Here is a 19,439-nt window from a genome sequence, read left to right on the forward strand (position 1 = left end):
CGAGGCTCAGGCAAGGTAGCGGAGCCAGGGTCCCAGGTGGGACAGGAAGGGGCAAATAAGGGGGGGAGACCCATCCCCCAACTCCGGAATTGCGCAGAAAGCGGAGGGGAAAGAGGATGGGTCTACCCAGGCTTTTGTGTTGGAGAAAGACGCGCCAAAAGCCATTCGGAGGTTCTGAACCCGACTGAACACATAGCTCCGTGTAAATAGCAATGACTTCAGCACTGTAAATACGCAGCACCAATAAAAGAATAAAATGCAGAGCTGTGTAGAGTTGTTACTCTGAAGTAGCCCGCTCCGGCCACTGTGACAGCAGTGTTCCAAAACCTAATGGTTTCTGTGTCGTCCAAGTTTGTGATCAGTGTGAGAAGATGAACAGTAGACCCATCAAGCTGGAATCGTAGTTCAGTAAGAATGACTGCATGATTGCAATAGCGTTGTATATTTATAATGCATGCAGCAGCACTCGTAACTGTGTTTTAACAGTTTGTGTTTAATGAGCTCCACTGAGATGTTATGGAGGGGATGGTTCAGTCCTATGAAAGGATGGAAGGAGTTTGGGGAGTTGGAGCTTGATGACCCGGGGAGGGTCCCAGCAGGTTGGAGAAAGCAAAATCGTGCTCCCAACAAATGTCATAATACAAGGAAGAGGCCCGTGATCCAAAGAGTAAGCATCTGGATCCAGAGGAGATATCAAGTGGGTTGACAAGGAAGTGTTCCACCCCTGTGGTATCTGATGCCTCTCGTCAGACTTCTCCTATTGTGGAGCTGCCTTTGGTGTCACCTCCTGTCAATGAAGAGCTTCCCCCTTCTGTGGAAGTGATTGAGAATAAGTCAGATGCTGTGCTGGTGCCAACTCCTTTTCCGCCTCCATGGAGATGCCAGCCCAGACAAGCTTTGAAGACCCAACCCACTCATAGGAATCCGGGTACCCATTTACTTACCCTGTCCAAGGACTCCAGCTGTTTGCTGTGCTAGGAACTGTGCTCACCTTGCTGTTCAAAAGGAAGATGCAAGGGGAACATTGCTTGTTGGATCAAAGTCTTAGCTGGTGCTTAACCATGTCGCTATAATTTCCTTGCACCTGCTAAACCTTGTAACCAGTGCCTTGCTTATGTACCAATCTGATTTATGACTTTGGAAGAAACAGAGCTGGGAGTGTGAGTTCTTTGGCTGTCACTTGTCAGTGAGGGCCAGGATGTTTTCTATTCATTTCATGTTTATACCACTTTATATTTTTATGGGGGAAAAACTCAAAGCGGCTAACAACACATTAAAACATCAAAGTATACATTCAAGGCAACATAATTAAGAGAAAACTAAAATATTATCTTTAAGATTTCAAAATAAAACATTGCAAAGGAGGTCAACTACAGAATGCACATCTAACACAGCAAAGATAACAAAAGAAAAATCAAAAGAAAACATCACTAAAGGAAGTCAAGTATAAAATGTGCATTTAAAACAGCATAGTTAGCAAGAGAATAAAATACTATCATAAGCATAGAACATATGCTTATGGGCCGTGGCTGTGGAAGCTCAGGCTCAATGATCTGGATCTGCACACAGACAGCCAATATACCATCAAAATCACTGCAAGTCATGCTCAATCTCCTCATCCCTTTTAAAAGCTCTTAGTTGCATATATCTGGCACATTTTTGATTAATACAAACATTTCTGATTTTCTACAAGACGTATATATCTAAAAATCCTTATGGTGATGCAACTACACTACTGGATGACCTTTTAGTAATAGCTTTTTTTGCATGCATTTCATGACATTTAGAACAATTATCTTGACCAAATTTTAGCTCTACTCATAGAAAAAAGTTAATTCAGCAGACAGAATAAATACCAGCTTGTTTCTACCGGTATTTTTGAAGGCCAACACTTTCAGGAGATGCCAACACTTTCAGGAGATGCTAACTCAGAATGCCTTGACTTCTGACCTATAACACCAGGCAAATACTGTAGGTTTCTTCTGTAACTCCAGACTTGCACATTCCAGAGATGTTGTGACCTGTTAAATCTTCAAATCTCAAGGCTTATCCAGTTTTTGGAGGTGAATTGAAAGTGGTTTCTTACATTCGTTGTTGTGTAGGATCCAGATGTCCTCCCTCAAATAGCACTCCTGTGGGGAAATTATATTTTCCCCGTATTGCATTTTCTTAGTTGGGAAAATTCAATCTTTTTCTTTCCACCCCCACCAGACAACTAGTGTTCAATGGCAGGGTAAACTGCCATTGAACAAGAATTGTAGACAGCTGTTGGATTGTGACCTTGACTTTACAAATGAATGTAGCACAAGTTTATCTAATGCCCTCACTATTTACAAAAGGAGGTGGGGTTAAAGATAGTGAATAAAATGAAATATCTGGGCATCTGGATTACAAATAATAATAATAATAATAATAATAATAATTTGTTTAAGGATAATTATATCAAAAAATGGAAAGAAATAAAGAAAGAATTAGAAGGGTGGGGTAGATTAAAGTTATCACTTTTAGGTAGGATTGCATGTATTAAGATGAATATTTTGCCCCAAATGCTTTTCTTATTTCAAATGTTACCAATTCTAGGATCAAAAGCTGGTATCTTCAAACAGTGTAAAAAAGACATTACCAAATTTATCTGGAATTACAAACCCGCAAGAATCAAATATAAGTTAATGATTGATATTAAAAGTAGGGGAGGTTTGGCATTGGCAGACTTAAATCTATATCATGATGTGGTGGGCTTCCTTTGGCTGACAGAATGGATAATGTTAGATAACCATAAATTATTAGAGGGGCACGAAAATAAATTCGGTTGGCATGCCTATCTGGGGGAGGATAAAGTAAAAGTAAATAAAGGGTTTAATAATCATGTTATAAACAAATCTTTGTTGAAAATATGGAAGAAACATAAAAGGCTATTAGAGCCCGAAACCCCCAGATGGCTGTCACCGGTGGAAATAATAACAATGAAGAAGAGGAATTCAGATGGAAAGTGGGGAAAATATAAAGATCTAATAGAAGAAAAGGAAGGGAAGCTCAAATTAAAAGAGTATGAAGATATAAAACATTTCTTGACGGGTTGGATTCAGTTCCATCAAATAAATAGTAAATTCAATAAAGATAAATTACAAAAAGGTTTTCTGGAGAAACCCTCACTGTTAGAAGAGCATCTGTTGCAAAATAATAATAAAATCATTTCCAAAATGTATAATGTACTACTCGAATGGGAGGACAGAGATGAGATAACAAAGGAAATGAAGATAAAATGGGCATCCAATTTGGGGAAAGTGATACAATTAGAACAATGGGAAAGGTTATGGAAAATTTCATGGAAATTCACAGCCTCTGAAGGAATTAGGGAAAACATGATTAAAATGTTTTATAAATGGTACTTGATGCCGGTCAAGATACACAAAGTGTATAAAACAAAAAACAATTTATGTTGGAGGTGCCAAAAAGAAATGGGGATGTTCATGCACATGTGGTGGCAATGTGAAAAGATTCAACCCTATTGGAACCAGATCTTTGATGAAATTTAAAAAATATTGAAGTATAATATAAAGAAAAATCCTGAATATTTTTTATTAGTAATGTTAGATGAAGGAATAAATAAGCAAGATGAAAGAATATTTCTCTACGCAACTGCAGCTTCAAGAATATTAATTGCTACATACTGGAAAAGACAAGAAATAACGAAAATCAGTGAGTGGCAGGAGAAATTACTCAGCTATTTAGACCTAGCGAAATTAACAGATATAATTAGGGGGGGCAGCAACCAGAAATTTTATCAAAGATGGGAAAAATTTGGGGGTTATATGAAGAAACAGTGCCCTACATTGAAATCCTGGATTTATTTCTAATTCTCTGTACTGTTCGCAAAGATTGCAACTATAAGAGGAAATATTAGGGAAGTATATCATGGCAAGGGAGGCAGTAATTAGTTAAAACTCAGTCAACCCGAGATAAGTGGAAGTTTTATGGATGGAAAGGATAATTTTGTTTGTTTTGTTTGTTATGTTTATTTACGATATGATTAGTTTAATAAGATATAGATTGAGTAGAGGGAATATACAGGAAAGTCTGGAAGATTTCTGTATCAGATTTTATTTACACTTTTTATTTGCAAGTTTGGTTATATGATATTCTGTATGATTTGTATGATTTGTTTTGATTTGAATTTCAATAAAGTTTAAAAAATTTCAAAGCTATATATATACACACACACACACACATACATACATACATACATACATACAGTATTGTATACACTTTTAGTTTCATTTTGCTTGGTAAAAGTGCTTTTGTCGCCTTTTTGTTGAAGATTTTCTCCTGACTTTGTAGATTTTTGTTATGTCTGAGTGTTCTCCACTTCTAGGGCTGAAGTACACAGCCTGCAATTTAAAAACAAATCCCAATCCTGCCCCGACCTTGGCAATACTTACCCTGCTGTAAACCCGTTCCTCCCCTAGCCATCCTTGGCCTATAAATGGCCTCCATCCTTGGCCTATAAATGATGCCATTGTCTCAGCAAATGGCAAAATGTAGCTAGAGCACATTTTGAATGATTATTTGGATATGTGTACAGTATCCTTTAATAACCTTTGCAAAATAGAGTCTGGCCTGAAGATGTCCAGATACGCTCAGAGAATAAGTACTTCGTGCAAATGCTAAATATCCTTATTTGGTCAGAAATATAGTGCCTTCGCCTTCGCTGTTACCCCCAGAAAAACCCTGCAATTTGGATTTTCTTTGTAGTCTGCAGTATTTCAGGTGCTTCTGTGGTCATAAGCATTGAGATCATACTTCATCAGGGTAGTTGTCTACTCTTGCCTTCTGGCTTTTCTCTTTGCACTCTCCATTAGGCAGGAAAGGTGTGCTGTTATAGCTGAAAAACTGAATTAAGAAAAGTTGCTGACCAGATACTTGGCACCAAGCCTAGCTTGTGCTTTTGACAAACAGCTGTCCCCATGTTCCCATGTGATGTGTTTTTTGGGGGGTGGGGGAGACATGGTTGTGATTATGTGATTATGATTGGTCAATTCTGAGTGCCTAATCAGTATACTAATACCAATCTGAGCCTTCCCATGCTTGTGCACGGGAGAAGTACTCTCACAGACTTGAAGTAGCCTGAATACAGTGGTACCTTGGTTTAAGTACACAACTGGTTCCGGAAGTCCGTACTTAACCTGAAGCGTACTTAACCTGAAGCGAACTTTCCCATTGAAAATAATGGAAAGTGGATTAATCCGTTCCAGACGGGTCCGCGGAGTACTTAAACTGAAAGTACTCAAACCGAGGTATGACTGTATACAAAAAAATCTGAGAGGGGGGGACTCCAAAACAGCCCAGTAATAAGTCAGTAGCACAGAATGTTGAGAGACTGAGAGAGAGGGGGAAATTGAGAAAAGAGGAGTGAGGAATCCTATTTATTAAGCATTCATCCTGCTTTGCTCATATGAAGCTGACACAGCAGTTAAATCTGGTTTTCACTGAGCATTCATTCTGATTTGTTTGTGGTGCAGTTATACAACAATGAACATTCATCCTGCATTTAACCTGCATTTAACCTGACAGAGGGGTTTCCTCTGTCATTTGAAACCTAAGTGTCAGACTGGTTTGATATTGCCCTGGTTTGATCAGAAGCATTATTTATGGTCAGTCATAATGGAAACCTGCAGTGTGCCTACTACTCCAACAGCTTTCTGGTTCCACAGAAGACCTCTGGACTCTTCTCTCCCCCCCCCCCCCAATGATCCATTTTAGACAACTAGACAAGTCCGCACATAGCAGGGCAGTTTCTCCAAGATGAGGAACCATAAAGAAACCAACCCTTGTACACATGACTCCATCCCCCACCCCCAACCAAGCGAATGGAAAGTGATCTAATGTAAAGTATTCCTTTAAAACAGAAATAATGGACAGACAATATCCTAGTAATTATCTAAATTGTACATTCACTTGATGGATAAAAGATGTATCTGAAAGACCATTATGCGGTCATAAACTGTGTCTGGTGGAAATCCGCAACCCATTTCGCTCAACAGCTTTCCCAAATTTTGTTCAGATTTTCTCTATTTGAAATATGGCAACCCCATCCCTTCCAGCCTAAAGATCCTTTAAGATATGCAGAAGGGGCTCTCATAGCAGTTCAGTCACTCTCATAAGTGCAGGAAATATGGCCTGGGAGAGGGCTTTCACTGTGGCATCCCCTAAACTGTGGCACTCCCTTCCCACAGAGGTATGTGTAGCTTTAACTGCACCTCTTTACCCTGGGCTTTGACATTTAAGATATTTTGTTTTGTGGGACACACCACGTTTGCTGAATTCATATTGTTGTGTTCTGGTTGGAATGGGTTTACTTGTTTTTGTAATTGTAACAAATATTGTTCCACCTCTACCCCACCTCCCACGAACCTATGGTGAAGGATGGGTAAGAAATATTAGAAAACATTGAAAAACAAACAAACAAATGAAGCATTCACTCGTTAGTGGATGATATAAGCCCTTAATTAAATGGAAGTTAGCTTGCTTCATTAGATTTTCAGTGATGTGATCTGATGTTCTCCAAAGAACGCCACAGCAGTGCCACAGCAAGCTGGTTTCTTTCAGCAAAAAAGTAATTGGTGCGGCTCCAGCCAAACACCAAAGTCAGAACTTTTCTTCACTAGCAACTTATTACATAATAAATGCACATTGTTGTTGTTTATTCATTGCCCACAGGTCCACATCTCTTCCCTCAAGTCTGTGTCATCATGGAATGTCATATTATCCCACGACTTGAAACACAATATTTTGCAAAGCCTCCCTTCAGATAGAACATTAATTCCTAGCATGATTGCACTGTCACTGTGCAAATGCTGCAGGCCTCTGTTGGGTCGTAGTATTTGTGATATTTAGAATGACAGATACTAACTCTTCTTTCTCCAAGCCTGCATTATTTTTTGTTTTATTATGTATTTGCAAGAAGGCTTGTAAACATATTGCACAAAGGCTTTAGGAAGGGCCTTGAGGAAGTTCTTGAGTTTCATATCAAAGTTATTTTGGCATTCAAAGTACCCAGGGACCAGATCTGCAACTCAGCTACTCTGAGCTGCAGTGTGCCATTGATATGCTTATGTTTAATTTCCTCCGTTCTGTCAAATCCTGAGTTTACTTGAGGTCGGGACACTGTGAAGCAGATACCTGTTGTAACCGCTGGCAAAATTGCAGTGACTGGTGGAATCAATAGCTATGGCTTCTAGCCAGATGGCCATAAGCCCATGCCATCTTATTGCCTAGCCAGAAGCTGTTCAGAGTACTCCAGCATCAGTTGGTTGCATGGCAGCTGTGTATATCTGGGGTTTGCAAGGACTTTTGTCCCTTGCGGTGGCATTGAAGGGGAGTCACAGCTCTGCACAGTTTATCTGTGCATTGCATCCTAATTACCTCTCTAAGGGGACCCAGGTGGCGCTGTGGTTAAACCACTGAGCCTAGGGCTTGCCGATCAGAAGGTCGGCAGTTTGAATCCCTGTGACGGGGTGAGCTCCCGTTGCTTGGTCCCAGCTCCTGCCAACCTAGCAATTCGAAAGCACGTCAAAATGCAAGTAGATAAATAGGAACCGCTACAACGGGAAGGTAAACGGCGTTTCCATGTGCTGCTCTGGTTTGCCAGAAGCAGCTTTGTCATGCTGGCCACATGACCTGGAAGCTATACGCCGGCTCCCTCGGCCAATAATGCGAGATGAGCGCGCAACCCCAGAGTCGGTCACGACTGGACCTAATGGTCAGGGGTCCCTTTACCTTTACCTTTAAGGTGCATTTACATTTACCGTATTTTCCGGCGTATAAGATGACTTTTTAACCCAGGAAAATCTTCTCAAAAGTCGGGGGTCATCTTATATGCTGGGTATAACCGGACTGGAGAATCTGCGGTTGCCGCATACGGTGGGGGGAGCTCAAAAACAGCCGTGGCCGCATCCCCGCGGTATCTGGCGACCGTATGAAAGCAGCAAGGGTAGCGCTGTACAAGTACGGTAAATCCACTCACCAGGAGCAGCGCTGTGCCCACAGAGGCTGTTTATCCAGCCACGAGCTGCCAGGTCACCAAGCTGCCCGCTCGGCAAGTCCCCGCGCTACGCCGCCCTAAACCGGCGCCGCACAGCGCGGGGACTCGCTGAGTGGTGCTGAAAATGGCATCTGTGCACGCACAGAAGTGATTTCCAGCTTCTGGGCATGCCCAGACGCCAGAAATTGCTTCTGCGCATGTCTGAGCAGAAGCGATTTCCGGCACCCCAGAAATGGGCAGCGCAGCACAGCACCGGGAATTACTTCTGCGTAGTCTTATATGGCGAGTATATCCCAAACTCAATATTTTAGGCTTGTGTTTACAGCAGTTTACAAGAAGTAACCAAAGGCATAAACATATATTTTTAAAATTGTAGAAATACAGTATCATACTTCCTTTTGTCTTAAGCTTTGGCATATAACATCCATAGTCTTGTACCTGCCTGTAGGGCTGTAACCAACCCTTGTTGTATTTTATTGTGTTTCAGTTTGGTTTTTTTAAACCATTTAGTTGTTTACTGTTTATAATTGTAAGCTCCTTGAAGTAGTGGGTTAGAAATTACCTTTGAATTAGGAATAGTGCAACTGCCCAACTGAAATGTAGCTGGAAGCATGGTTTGATTGGTCGTCTGGATGAATCAGAAGTGATGTCAACTGCTTACCCCTTAAGTTAGGGATTGTTAGTGCTCATATTCACTGCTGAGTGAAACATCGAGTAGTGTGACCCCCTCCTCCAATGACAGATCCTACTCAGAGTAGGCTCATTGGAATTAATGGACCTAAATTAGTCATGTTCATTAATTTCATGGTGTCTACTCTGAATAGTACTAGCACTGGATAAAACCCAATGAGTTTATATTTCAGGCTGAAGTTACTGTTGTGGAATCATCCTGTTAAATACAAGCAGAGATTCCCCATTGGGGAGACAGATACATTCTGTGCCTGCTCGTGCTATTTATTTCTGAGCCTCATAATTCTGAATTAAGTCTCCCTGGTCCAATGGGCCATGCTTTGATTGGATAGAACATTACCTGATCATTTCCCTTTTTAGTAAGCCAATTGCCAAGAGCCTTGTCTTTATACCTTTACACCAGATCTTCTTGTGGACTGTTTTGTTTAGTTTTAAAAAACAGCACACCAGACGATCTGGACGCAGGAAAAGATAACCCATGTTACTAATTAACTCATTTTTTTGCATTTAGCTCCATCGTATTTTTGGACACAGTCACGTGTATTTAGGTGAATAGAGTTGCCCAAAAGGGTTGTACGCAGGGCCCCACAGACCAGAAATATTTCACTGAATCCATTACAGAGCTTTTCTATTGCCTAAACATGGCTCTTTTTTCCTTTTACACAATAAACTGAGTTAGTGAATGTCAAATGACATACATGGGTTTGTGAACTGCCCTTTCTTTCTTTCTGCAACATTTGTTAAAAATATGTTTGTGCTGGTGACATGTCTAGTATTATACATTTGAAGTGTACGTATCCCATTTCTATGACCCCATTTTTGAGACTGTAGTTTTCTAGGTTATCTATAATTGCTTGTGCTGTTGCTGGCTATATAAATATAGTATTTATCACATTTGAAGTCATGACATCTTTTTTCCTGCTAACTAATAAAATTGTTTTACTGCAGTGTAATACTTGACTTTTCCTTGTGATTTACGGAAAAGAGTTTTTCCCCATTAAGGCTAAATCTCTTGGAATGAATGGCATATTGTCAGATTGCATTTGAGGAAAGCCACTGCAGGGGGAAAAAATGTCCTGCAGAATTTATAAAAGCTGGGGGGGGGGGGGAAGAGCAGATGCCAAATGACTACACTGAGTCCTTAATCTATCGTCTCCTCTATTTTTATACGTAAAAGGGAAAAGATAGAATGCAGCCACTATAGAAGCATTTTGTTGTTACTAACAGCAACAAATGATATGGTGCAACAGCAGATTCCCTTAAAGAAGATCATGCTGATATGCCCAGCAAATGATAGATTAGGCAGAACTAGATGTGACAGCAGCCGTTCTGTATGTTTAAACCTGGAACAGCTTCAGTCACATAAAACAGGGGGGGCAGTCTTAAAAGGAGAAGGAGCAAGTGGCTGAAGGAGCTGTGGCTTCTCTCCGCAAACACTTTTCTCTTAGCAAGGGCAACTTCTAATACTGGAAATTCTGCTGGGAGAAAAGTTCCCAAAGGGACAGTGCAGGGTAGTAAGCTCTGTGTTTTGGTGGGGTGAGGATTCAGCAGTGTTCACTCATTCCCCCCACTTCATTGCTTTTAAAACCAGATTTTCCCACCCACCCCCCTCTTTCCATGCCATTGGGCCTGTCCTGTATTTGAACACACAAAATTGTTGATGTCATCTAGTTTGATCTTCTGGGGTAATTTTCCAAAGTCCCTGTTACAAAATCCATTGAAGTTGAAAAGTGTCCCCAGATTCATTGAACAAAATCTGGTAACCTTAGGTTAGAGGAAGGTAAACTTGGAATTGTTTGATGCTTTAGTGTCTTTGGAAATAATATGAGGATTATCATTATTTTCTTAAGCAACACAGCTCTGGATCTTATGAACAGCTCAAGACTATGAACCTGATGTGAGCCTGGCAGGGTGGTTTGTGCTAAGCATCAGAACAGAAGTCAGTTGGAGGACTGTAGCTGTTACTCGGTTCACAAAAAACAGTAAAGCATACACCAATATAATGACAGATAATATGGCAGATAAGTAGCACTTCTGCATCATTTAGAAAACTAGATTGCTATATCTATTCTTTCATTGAAAAAAACACATCAGATTGTACTATTTAGATTATGAGGATGCTTTGCTAGCTTTGAAACTTTGGCTGTGATTAAAGGGAGAATCTGCTGCCTGCTGTGTATGTGTTTGTGTTTTGTTTTTCTAAAAACCCACGACTCCCATTCTTGAATATTCAGAAGCAAAGTTTATTTTGGATTACCAGAGAGGTTAAAATGTCCGCCTCCTAAGATCAAGCAAGACATTAAATTCCCTCATCTCTTGCTGTTTCCAAGAAATGAGGTCTTGCAGCACCGAGTACAGTTTTGTGCTCATCAGTAAGAAGATAAATTGTTCTGTTTTTCCTCTAAAGGAGATGGTTTCTAAAAATAGAAATGCTAGAGCTCTCGTGAACAAAAGAATTCCTAAGATCCACCTCTGCCATTGTCCTACTCTCTTTATCTGTACTTCTACTGCTTTTTCCTGAACAGCTCCATATTTTTAATACTTCAAAATTTACCTTTCTTTGTCCCTTTATAAAGATTGCAATTCTCTCCAGCTTCTTTCCTCCCTTGCAAGTGAAAGTAGCCTACTTGGTATCTCCCCCCCCCCCCCCCGAACAAACAGGACCCTGCTGTTTGTCCACCAACATATTAGTTTCATTTTTTTTGCTGTCTTGCAAAACACTCCAAAAAATGGACAGGCTTCAGAGGTGTTATCTCTTTTGGCCTGGATTTCCATCAGCTTTGTCACAGAAATCTGGAGATACTCCACGTCTTGGCTTGAAGATAGTGTATAATAGAGTCTTTCATTCTCTTTCACGGCCGTATTGAAGAAAAGGCTGTTTGGAAAATATATGCTTCCATCCAAGTTACGGCATGGCTGTGCATCTTGAATCAAAGTCTGACAGTGAAGATAAATGTATTATATGCACATTTGTTGCATGCATGTCCTGCTCGTGGGTTTCCCTTGGACATCTGGTTGGCCACAGTGAGAAGAGAATGCTGGACTAGATAAGCTTTTAATCTGGTCTAAAAGAGCTCTTTGTATGTCCTCAGACTAGTGGGAGAGCACTCAGTCTGTTCAGTCGAAACATAACCGTTTCTCCTGGGACAGGTTTTGGAAAAAGTGTTCTATTCTGCAGTTTTTCAAAGTATTTCTGTTTAAATGTGGAAGATTCATCTCTGGATGCCACTGATTGCCTTGTACACACCTCCTTCGCAATTCTCAGAATGGTTTTGATATCATCATCATCATCATCATCATCATCATCATCATCATCATCATCTTTGCTCTCTGTTTTATGAGAAGGTTAAACATAGAGATTCGTATGTGCAGCTTTTTTTTTTAAGTGAATAGCCCACATGAAGCATAACTGGCAAGGTTGAACTTTCTGTTTGACATGCTGTTATGTGTTGTGTGTTTACCAGGCAAGTTGAGAAGCTGGCCTGAAGGCAAGCTCACACTGATAAAATGCTATATCTGTCTTCGGCCTGGATTGGCACGGGCAACTTTTCCTTCCTAGGATCACTGCAAGTGAAAATCACATTGAATTGTGAAGCTTACCTACAAAACTTGCTGTTTTATTTTCTTCTGTTTCATGTTCATTGCACTACAAATATAAACAATGCCTGATATAACCAGGATGCCATTGCATTTCCAGCCCATGAAGGCATTCAGGAGCAGGAAGGAATGTACAAAGATTCAGTCACAAAAATGGATGGTGCAGATTCAGGCTTTTTCAGTTTCAACCTGATACTCCTGTCCTGTGCTCTCCAGTAGCATTTGGTTGACCCTGTCAGCTCTGGCATTCTGCCATATGCCCCTCTTCCCTTTAAAGCCACATATTAATAATATTTTTATTTGTAGCGATGTATGTCAGCAAAAATATTTTTTATTTGTAGCAATGTATGTCAGCAAGATGCCACCATTCCTTCCACCTGCCAGTACTCTCAAAACTGTAGAAATTGCCTCAGTTGTGGCCAAACTCCAACTCTCTTTCTCTCCAGCACTTGTTCCCTGTCAAAATAAATAACAGCGTCAGAGAGCAACTTTCTTAGAATTACAGCAGGGGTAGAAAGGGTTAAACTCCCCATCTGTGATCCCAGTACAGTAATAGCCCCCAGCTGATGCTATTTGTTGAAAAACAAAACAAACCCCTGCCCATTAAATGTGAAGCACATATTCAACATCATGTGTAGTTTGGGCCTTAGTGTTATAACCCTAGTGCTTCTAAGTTCTGCATTTATGAAATTGGTTCTGTTTGCAGTCTCATCTCCATTTTATTTGACTAACATCCAGGTATTGTTAAATTCTTATCATCAGTTGAAAGTTAGTGAAAACCCTGATGCTCCACCATTTGGGGATTTGGGGACAAAATGGGTATGAAATATACAGTGGTACCTCTACTTACAAATAACTCTACTTACGAATTTTTCTACTTACAAATGGAGCTCCGTCCGCCATCTTGGATGCGGTTTAGATAGGATTTTTTCTACTTACGAATTTTTAGATAGGGTTGCTTCGACTTACGAATTTTTTCTCCCAATGCATTCCTATGGGATTCAACTTACAAATTTTTTCAACTTACAAATGTGTGTTCAGAACACATTAAATTCGTAAGCAGAGGTACCACTGTACTTGCCAAGTTAGGTTCTTGAATCATGTGTTAAAACCACCTTTAGTTAGTATATGACTGTAGTTCCTCTCGTTAAGCCATTTTACAAGCAGTCAGGTTCTGGCAACGAAAGGAATCTTTGAGGAAAGAGCCATAGTTCAGCAGTAGAGCATTTGATTTACAATGTGAAGTTTCCAGGTTCAGTCCCTGGCACCTCCAAGTAAGGCTGGAAGAGACTCATGCCTGAAATCCAGGAGAGCTGCTGCCAGTTAGTGTAAACAATAATAGGCTAAATAGACCAATGGTCTGACTTGGTATAAAGTGCCATCCTATGCACTGTGGCTTCAGGAACACACAGTTTCCCACTGCAGACCATCTTGCTGGGAATTTTGTAGAATTAAGCCAAATTACAGTGCAGTTTGGGTTTGGCACAGAATCGGGTCCTAGAGCTGTGTATGAATTCCAACAAAAGAAAGGGTTCAGTGGAAGCTTTGGCCAGATATTGATGGCTGCTTCCTTTTGGCAGCGTAACAGAAGATTGGGATGGGTCGAGCCTGGATTCCACACAGAACTGGAAGTGCCTGAGTGTGGTCAAAGTTTGATGCATTCATTGCAGGCCTAGCAGGTTAAGATATATGATCATAATGTGTGCTTTAGCACACCCTCCATGTGTTACCAGGTGTAAGCAGGGCTGTGTGTCTCTCACACCCACTCCTGTTTTCTGCACAAAAGAAAGCCAGCTTTCCAGTGTGGAAACACAAATTTCCAGTGTGGTGGTCCAGTCTGGCTCAAGAGGTGGTAGGGGTGGTTGGTTGGTTGGTGGGTAGGGTGACTTTAATTGTTTGTCCCCAGCTATGATATTGATTTGGATATGGCCATCTGCACCAGCAGTTTGTGTGGGGTGGGGGTGGGGGTGGGGGTGGAGAGAGACTCCCTTTTGCTTCAATTGAAATCATCTCACTTTGCAGAGGAAGCAAATTTGTATTTTGATACGAAGGCACTAGAATGGGTGTTTGCTTGTTTGTTTACTACTTATAAGATGGATTCTTGGACATGCTTTATTTTACATCTATCTTGTTTCATTTTAAACTGCTTAACTGCTAGAATGATTATATATCAAATTGTTGGTGCTTGGGATTAAACAGTGTGGGTTAGAAATCCCATACTAATCCAAACCCGCCCTGAGGAAGGGACACAAACTGGGTGGGTTTAGCTGCTTGGAAAGCTTTATAGCTATAACATTACATGTTTTGTAAAGTACACTTGAAGCCACGGTATGCTACACAAGTCAGGCATATGATGCCACCTTTTCTCTCTTGCAGATGAGCCCAATCCTTCTCCTTGTGCTGTTGTCTCAAACACAACTCGCAAGAAAGAAGCCTGGTAAGTGTTGAAATTGCTAGAGGGAGAATTACAGGGTTTGGCATTTTTAATCTCTGTGGGCCAGTTCCCAAGGTCTTTCATTTGTATTGCAACATCAAGCTTAGTATAATACCATTCAATATAACATGTGTGCCTTCACTCATGTAATCCTTCCTGGAAAATTTCCCTGGGTTCTCGTTTTGAAGTGGGTCATAGTCAAGTCAGAGAAGCTTGCTGTTCAGGTCATTGGATCAATTGATAGAACATATACCTGCCACTTGATTATTGATCCTAGGACTATTCAACACTGAGCGATGAGCAGTTGGTTATAAACATAACAAATAAACAAACTTCAAAATAAAATCTGATAAATCAGTGAGACTTGTTGCCTAGCAAAGGCACATAAGACTGCAGTGTGAGCTCAGTCTCTAGGCCTTCATGTTGCATGAAGCTTCAACCATTCATTATCAGATTTCTCTACTCTTCATTGTTCTGTGGGCTTGGCAGAGGATAAGTTGGCTCTATTAAGTGCTCTTGTTTTCTTTCCCTGCCATCTTGGATGACCTTGGCCAAGGAAGACGTTATAAGAACTTGCATTATGGAATTCCGATGAAGTGTATAGCTCATTTCAGACAAGTCTGTTTTTACTTTAGCCCAGAGAGGAAACAATCCAAACATAGCTTCTACCGAAAGAAGTTAGCATCCAAAAGGCTTAAGGAGTCTAAAATGAATGAGATTCAATGGTGTAAATTGAAAGTACAAAAAGTAAAATGATGATGGAACAATGGCTAGGAGGTGGGACAACTTCAGATCCAGGCGGCATGTTACATTAGCCAAACATTTTTTAAATCACGGTTAGTGCTGGGCATTCCCCCCCCAAAAAATGTAGAAGTGTGAGGCTCTAATCTGGATCTGGACTGTGAAGCACCTCAAAAGTAGTGTTTACTGCAAGTAGTGCTTTTGGGGAGACAATAGCAGATGGGGAGAACAGTTTTTTTTCCAGAAAAGGCATGGAGAAAAGAGAGTTAGAAAACAAACCTGCTGTACAGCTGCTTTTTCTTAAAAGAAAGAAAGAAAGAAGCTGGGAAGTAACAAGCATGTTTAACATAACTTGTAGTTTAGTTTGGCCCTGTGACTTTGCTCCAGAACAATCATGGCAAGTTTTATATCTCTTTAATGAGGTAAATGGTAGAAAACAACAGCAACAAAAAACACTGCTAATGAATATGGCTCATGACCCAATGGCAAGTACTACAGAGTCGCTTAGCAAATTTAAGGTTGTTGCTAGTGCTGGAAATGAAAGGTTTCTTTTGGACAATTGAACAATAGTAGAAAATGGGCTGATTATGAAGGGACAATGTAAACTTTAGATAGCATTATCTAGTTAGAAAGATATACGAAGGCCTGTCTCTTTATGATGATAAAGTGACTAAAATTGGCTCTGAGAGGTACAAAAAATTAAAATTGTCACAGTCTCTGCCTTCCGGTTTAAAATCTAAAGGCCATACTATGAAAAGAGAAAGACATAGTATGAGGGAAAAAGAAGAGAATTCAGAAAAAGCCAATTTTAATACAAAAACTTTCTGGTTACATACCCGTAGCAGCCAGATAGAATAGCTACTGAGGTGAAAGTGCTAAGAGAAGGGGATCCAAATGGCAGTAGCCCCCAGCAGGTTGAGCTGATGGAGTAGGGCTTTGAGGTGTTGTGTTGCCTTTTGCGAAGAGTAATGATTCATCTGAGAATGTTGTTTGAGTGATGGAAGTGCACAGGGAGATGTATACAGGCATTTGAAATGTTGCACGCACACCAGTTTTCCATGCAGCAGCAAAGGGAGGGCTGTGTAGAATGCATGATCTCAGCTGTGACTTAAGAGTCAATAAATAGTTCATGATTATAAATGCATATATCTTTTGAGAGCAACAATTCAATACATATCCTTTAGCTGATTTTTGTTGACTGTTCTTTTCAGCACCAAGGCAGAAGACCGTTTAAAATCCAGGAAAGGCTGTTACAGAGCAAAATCTAGGGGCTCAGCAGATCAAAGAAGCACGACTGCCTTGTGGGATTGCTCTTTACGGGAGACAATGGGCAGTGTCTCCAAAGAAGAAAGCACTTTAGAAAGACTCCCGGGTTTGAAGGATTTAGCAAGCTCCAAGGAAGCAGCACGGAAAAATAATTCTTATCCAAAGGAACCCACTTCTGCAATGGAACCTAACATTATAAAAACTGTGCAAAGGAATACGGATGATCTAGAAGGGGAGCTTGAGCCGTTAGACCCTGGCAAAGCAGCAGTGGAAACTTCACCACCCCCTCCTGGAGCACAGACTGTTAGTGGGGATGAAAGACACCATAGCAATGAACCAAAGCAGCTAGAAGCCTTCAGCAAAGAGCACTTAGACAAAAGGCAAGGGTTGGGAAAGAAGGGCTTTCAGAGGCTTGACTGGCTTTCTGAGCACAATGAGGGGCTAAGGCCTCCCTACAGAAATCTAAATAAGCCAACAGATGTAGCAAGAAACCTGGCCATTAGGGGACAGTCTGCACGAGAAGCTTCTTTGTTAGCTCTACCAGTATTTAGAAAAATGCAAAAACCTCATGCAAGTAAAGCAAGGACTGTTGAGAGTGCACTCTCCCCCAGGAAGGGGCAGGCAATGGACTCTGATTTAGCCGAAGTAAGTTCTGCGAACACTGCTGAGTGGGCATTACCGATGTCGGGGCATCAGACAGCCACGGACCTTTCTGTCCGCAAACATGCTTGGACTGCTAATGCTGGAGATGCTTCGGAACGTGTTCCTCCGAGGTCTGTGGAATCTCCTTCCTGCAGCACCTATGATGACACAAGACCCTATATGTGCAACACCCTGGTGGAGGAGCAGGGGAAAGATGGTGCGGCGCAGGAAGAGGACCCTACTGTGTACACATGCATTGAATGCAGCATCTATTTTAAGACGAAGGAACATTTGATGGACCATATGCTTCAGCATAACAGGGGACTAGGGCTGGATCAAGGCAGAGAGGGCATTGGAGGTCAGTGTCAGTTGACCTGTAGTGAATGTGGATGGGCTTTTGGGGACATTGGTTCTCTAGAGCAGCACAGGAGACTCCATCAGGAGTCCAGAGAAAAAATCATTGAGGAAATTCAGAAGCTCAATGAATTCCCAGATGAAGGCCGTGATGCCAGGCTACAGTGCCCAAAGTGTGTGTTTGGAACCAACTCCTCTAAGGTATTTGTCCAACATGCAAAGATGCATGTCAAGGAGAGGAAAGATAAAAGTTTGAAGAATGTGAACTTGTTTGGCAGTTCCAGTGGTAGTGATCCACGGGACAGCTCCATGCACAACATATATAGTAGACATTTCAGGCCAAATGATCATGTACCTCAAGTGGCGCATGCACACAGTAGCAACAAAGGTCTTAGCACTTGCATGCTTTGCAGCTTTCCAGCCCCAAATGAAAACATTTTAAAAGAACACATGAAATATGCTCATTCCCACTTGTCCTGGAACACGGAGTCTTTTGAAGCAGATGTAAACCAGCCTGGAACTAGTAGGGATGCCTACAGCCCTAGCAGGTCTGGCCGATTTTCAGAAACTGATTATTTGAGCAAAGCAGGCAGACATTTTCCCCAGTCCCACTGTGAAACCACGTCCCACTATGAATCCCTTCATGGCTTCACAGTGGGCCACCAGAGACTTAATAAAAGCAATGGCACTAATAAAAAAGAAATCCCAATGCCTGGGTTTCGGGCTAGGAAACGAGCTCCCTATAGCTCTTCACATAAGATCTTGGGGATGTCTACTCTTACCTCAGCAAAAGCTTATTCTCCGCATGCCCTGAAACAAATAAGGAATAAAAGCACAGCACCGCCACTTGAGACTGAGAGAGAGAATGCCAAAAGCCACCCAGGTGAGCTGGAGGAACTCCAGCACAAATGGTTACCCATAAGCGATATTAGGAGTATGGAAGAAGAATTCCCTTTAGCAACAGAAATAGAGTTAGCAGAGAATAGATATTTCAGGCCTGTTGCTATTCCTCAATCTGCTTTGGACCTCAAAAGGAATTTCAGGGGCACTTTGAAGGCAACAGATTATTCAATAGCATCAGCGGGGCAGCAGCATCAGTTACGTCACATGGTCCCCATTGTTCTTGTTGATGAGATTAATATTTATCCCAGAAAGATGAAGCGGCCCAAGATGAAGATTCTCAAGAAAAAGATGTTGCCTCCTTCCCAAGAGTTTGGAGTGGATGAATCCCTTCCCTTAGGTGTCTTCCTATTAGATTCCTCTTTAGAAAGCTCTTTAGAACTGGATGATCTTCTGGATGCAGATTCATTGATGCTGAAGAATGAGGAGAGGAAATGCCCGTACTGTCCTGACAGGTTCCACAATGGGATTGGCCTAGCCAATCACGTGCGGGGCCACCTGAACAGGGTGGGTGTGAGCTACAATGTCCGTCACTTCATCTCTGCAGAAGAAGTGAAAGCTATTGAGCAAAAATTTTCCTTCCAAAAGAAGAAGAAAAAAGGTAGTATGTATTCAATTTATAATTTTTTCAATTTTTCTAATATTTTTCATTCCTTGAAGATGGGTATGTATGCTCCCATATTTTCCCTCTCAACAACAGATGTTATTGCATCTTTGCAATGTCTAGTTTTCATAGTTTGGGGTGTTTTTTAAAATCATGTGATCTAGTGGGGG

General features: G+C 41.2%; 1 protein-coding gene across 14 annotated transcripts in view; it reads left to right on the top strand.

Annotated features, from left to right (window-relative positions):
- WIZ (WIZ zinc finger) overlaps positions 1–19,439 on the top strand; it is a 64,378-nt gene that overhangs the window by 23,848 nt on the left and 21,091 nt on the right. For 12 of the 14 annotated variants that reach the window (XR_015948414.1, XR_015948413.1, XR_015948415.1 and 9 more), the window contains 2 exons: positions 14,705–14,765; positions 16,715–19,269. Coding sequence is in view for 11 of the 14 variants with exons in the window: in XM_035104739.3 (XP_034960630.1) it covers positions 14,705–14,765; positions 16,715–19,269 (2,616 nt within the window). In the remaining 3 variants the exon portion in view is untranslated. The remainder of the gene's footprint in view (positions 1–14,704; positions 14,766–16,714; positions 19,270–19,439) is intronic. The other 2 variants (XM_088663091.1, XM_088663094.1) reach the window with 1 other exon arrangement.

The sequence above is a fragment of the Zootoca vivipara genome, chromosome 2, assembly GCF_965207765.1.
Source record: "Zootoca vivipara chromosome 2, rZooViv2.hap1.1, whole genome shotgun sequence".
NCBI classification, from domain to species: Eukaryota; Metazoa; Chordata; class Lepidosauria; order Squamata; family Lacertidae; genus Zootoca; species Zootoca vivipara.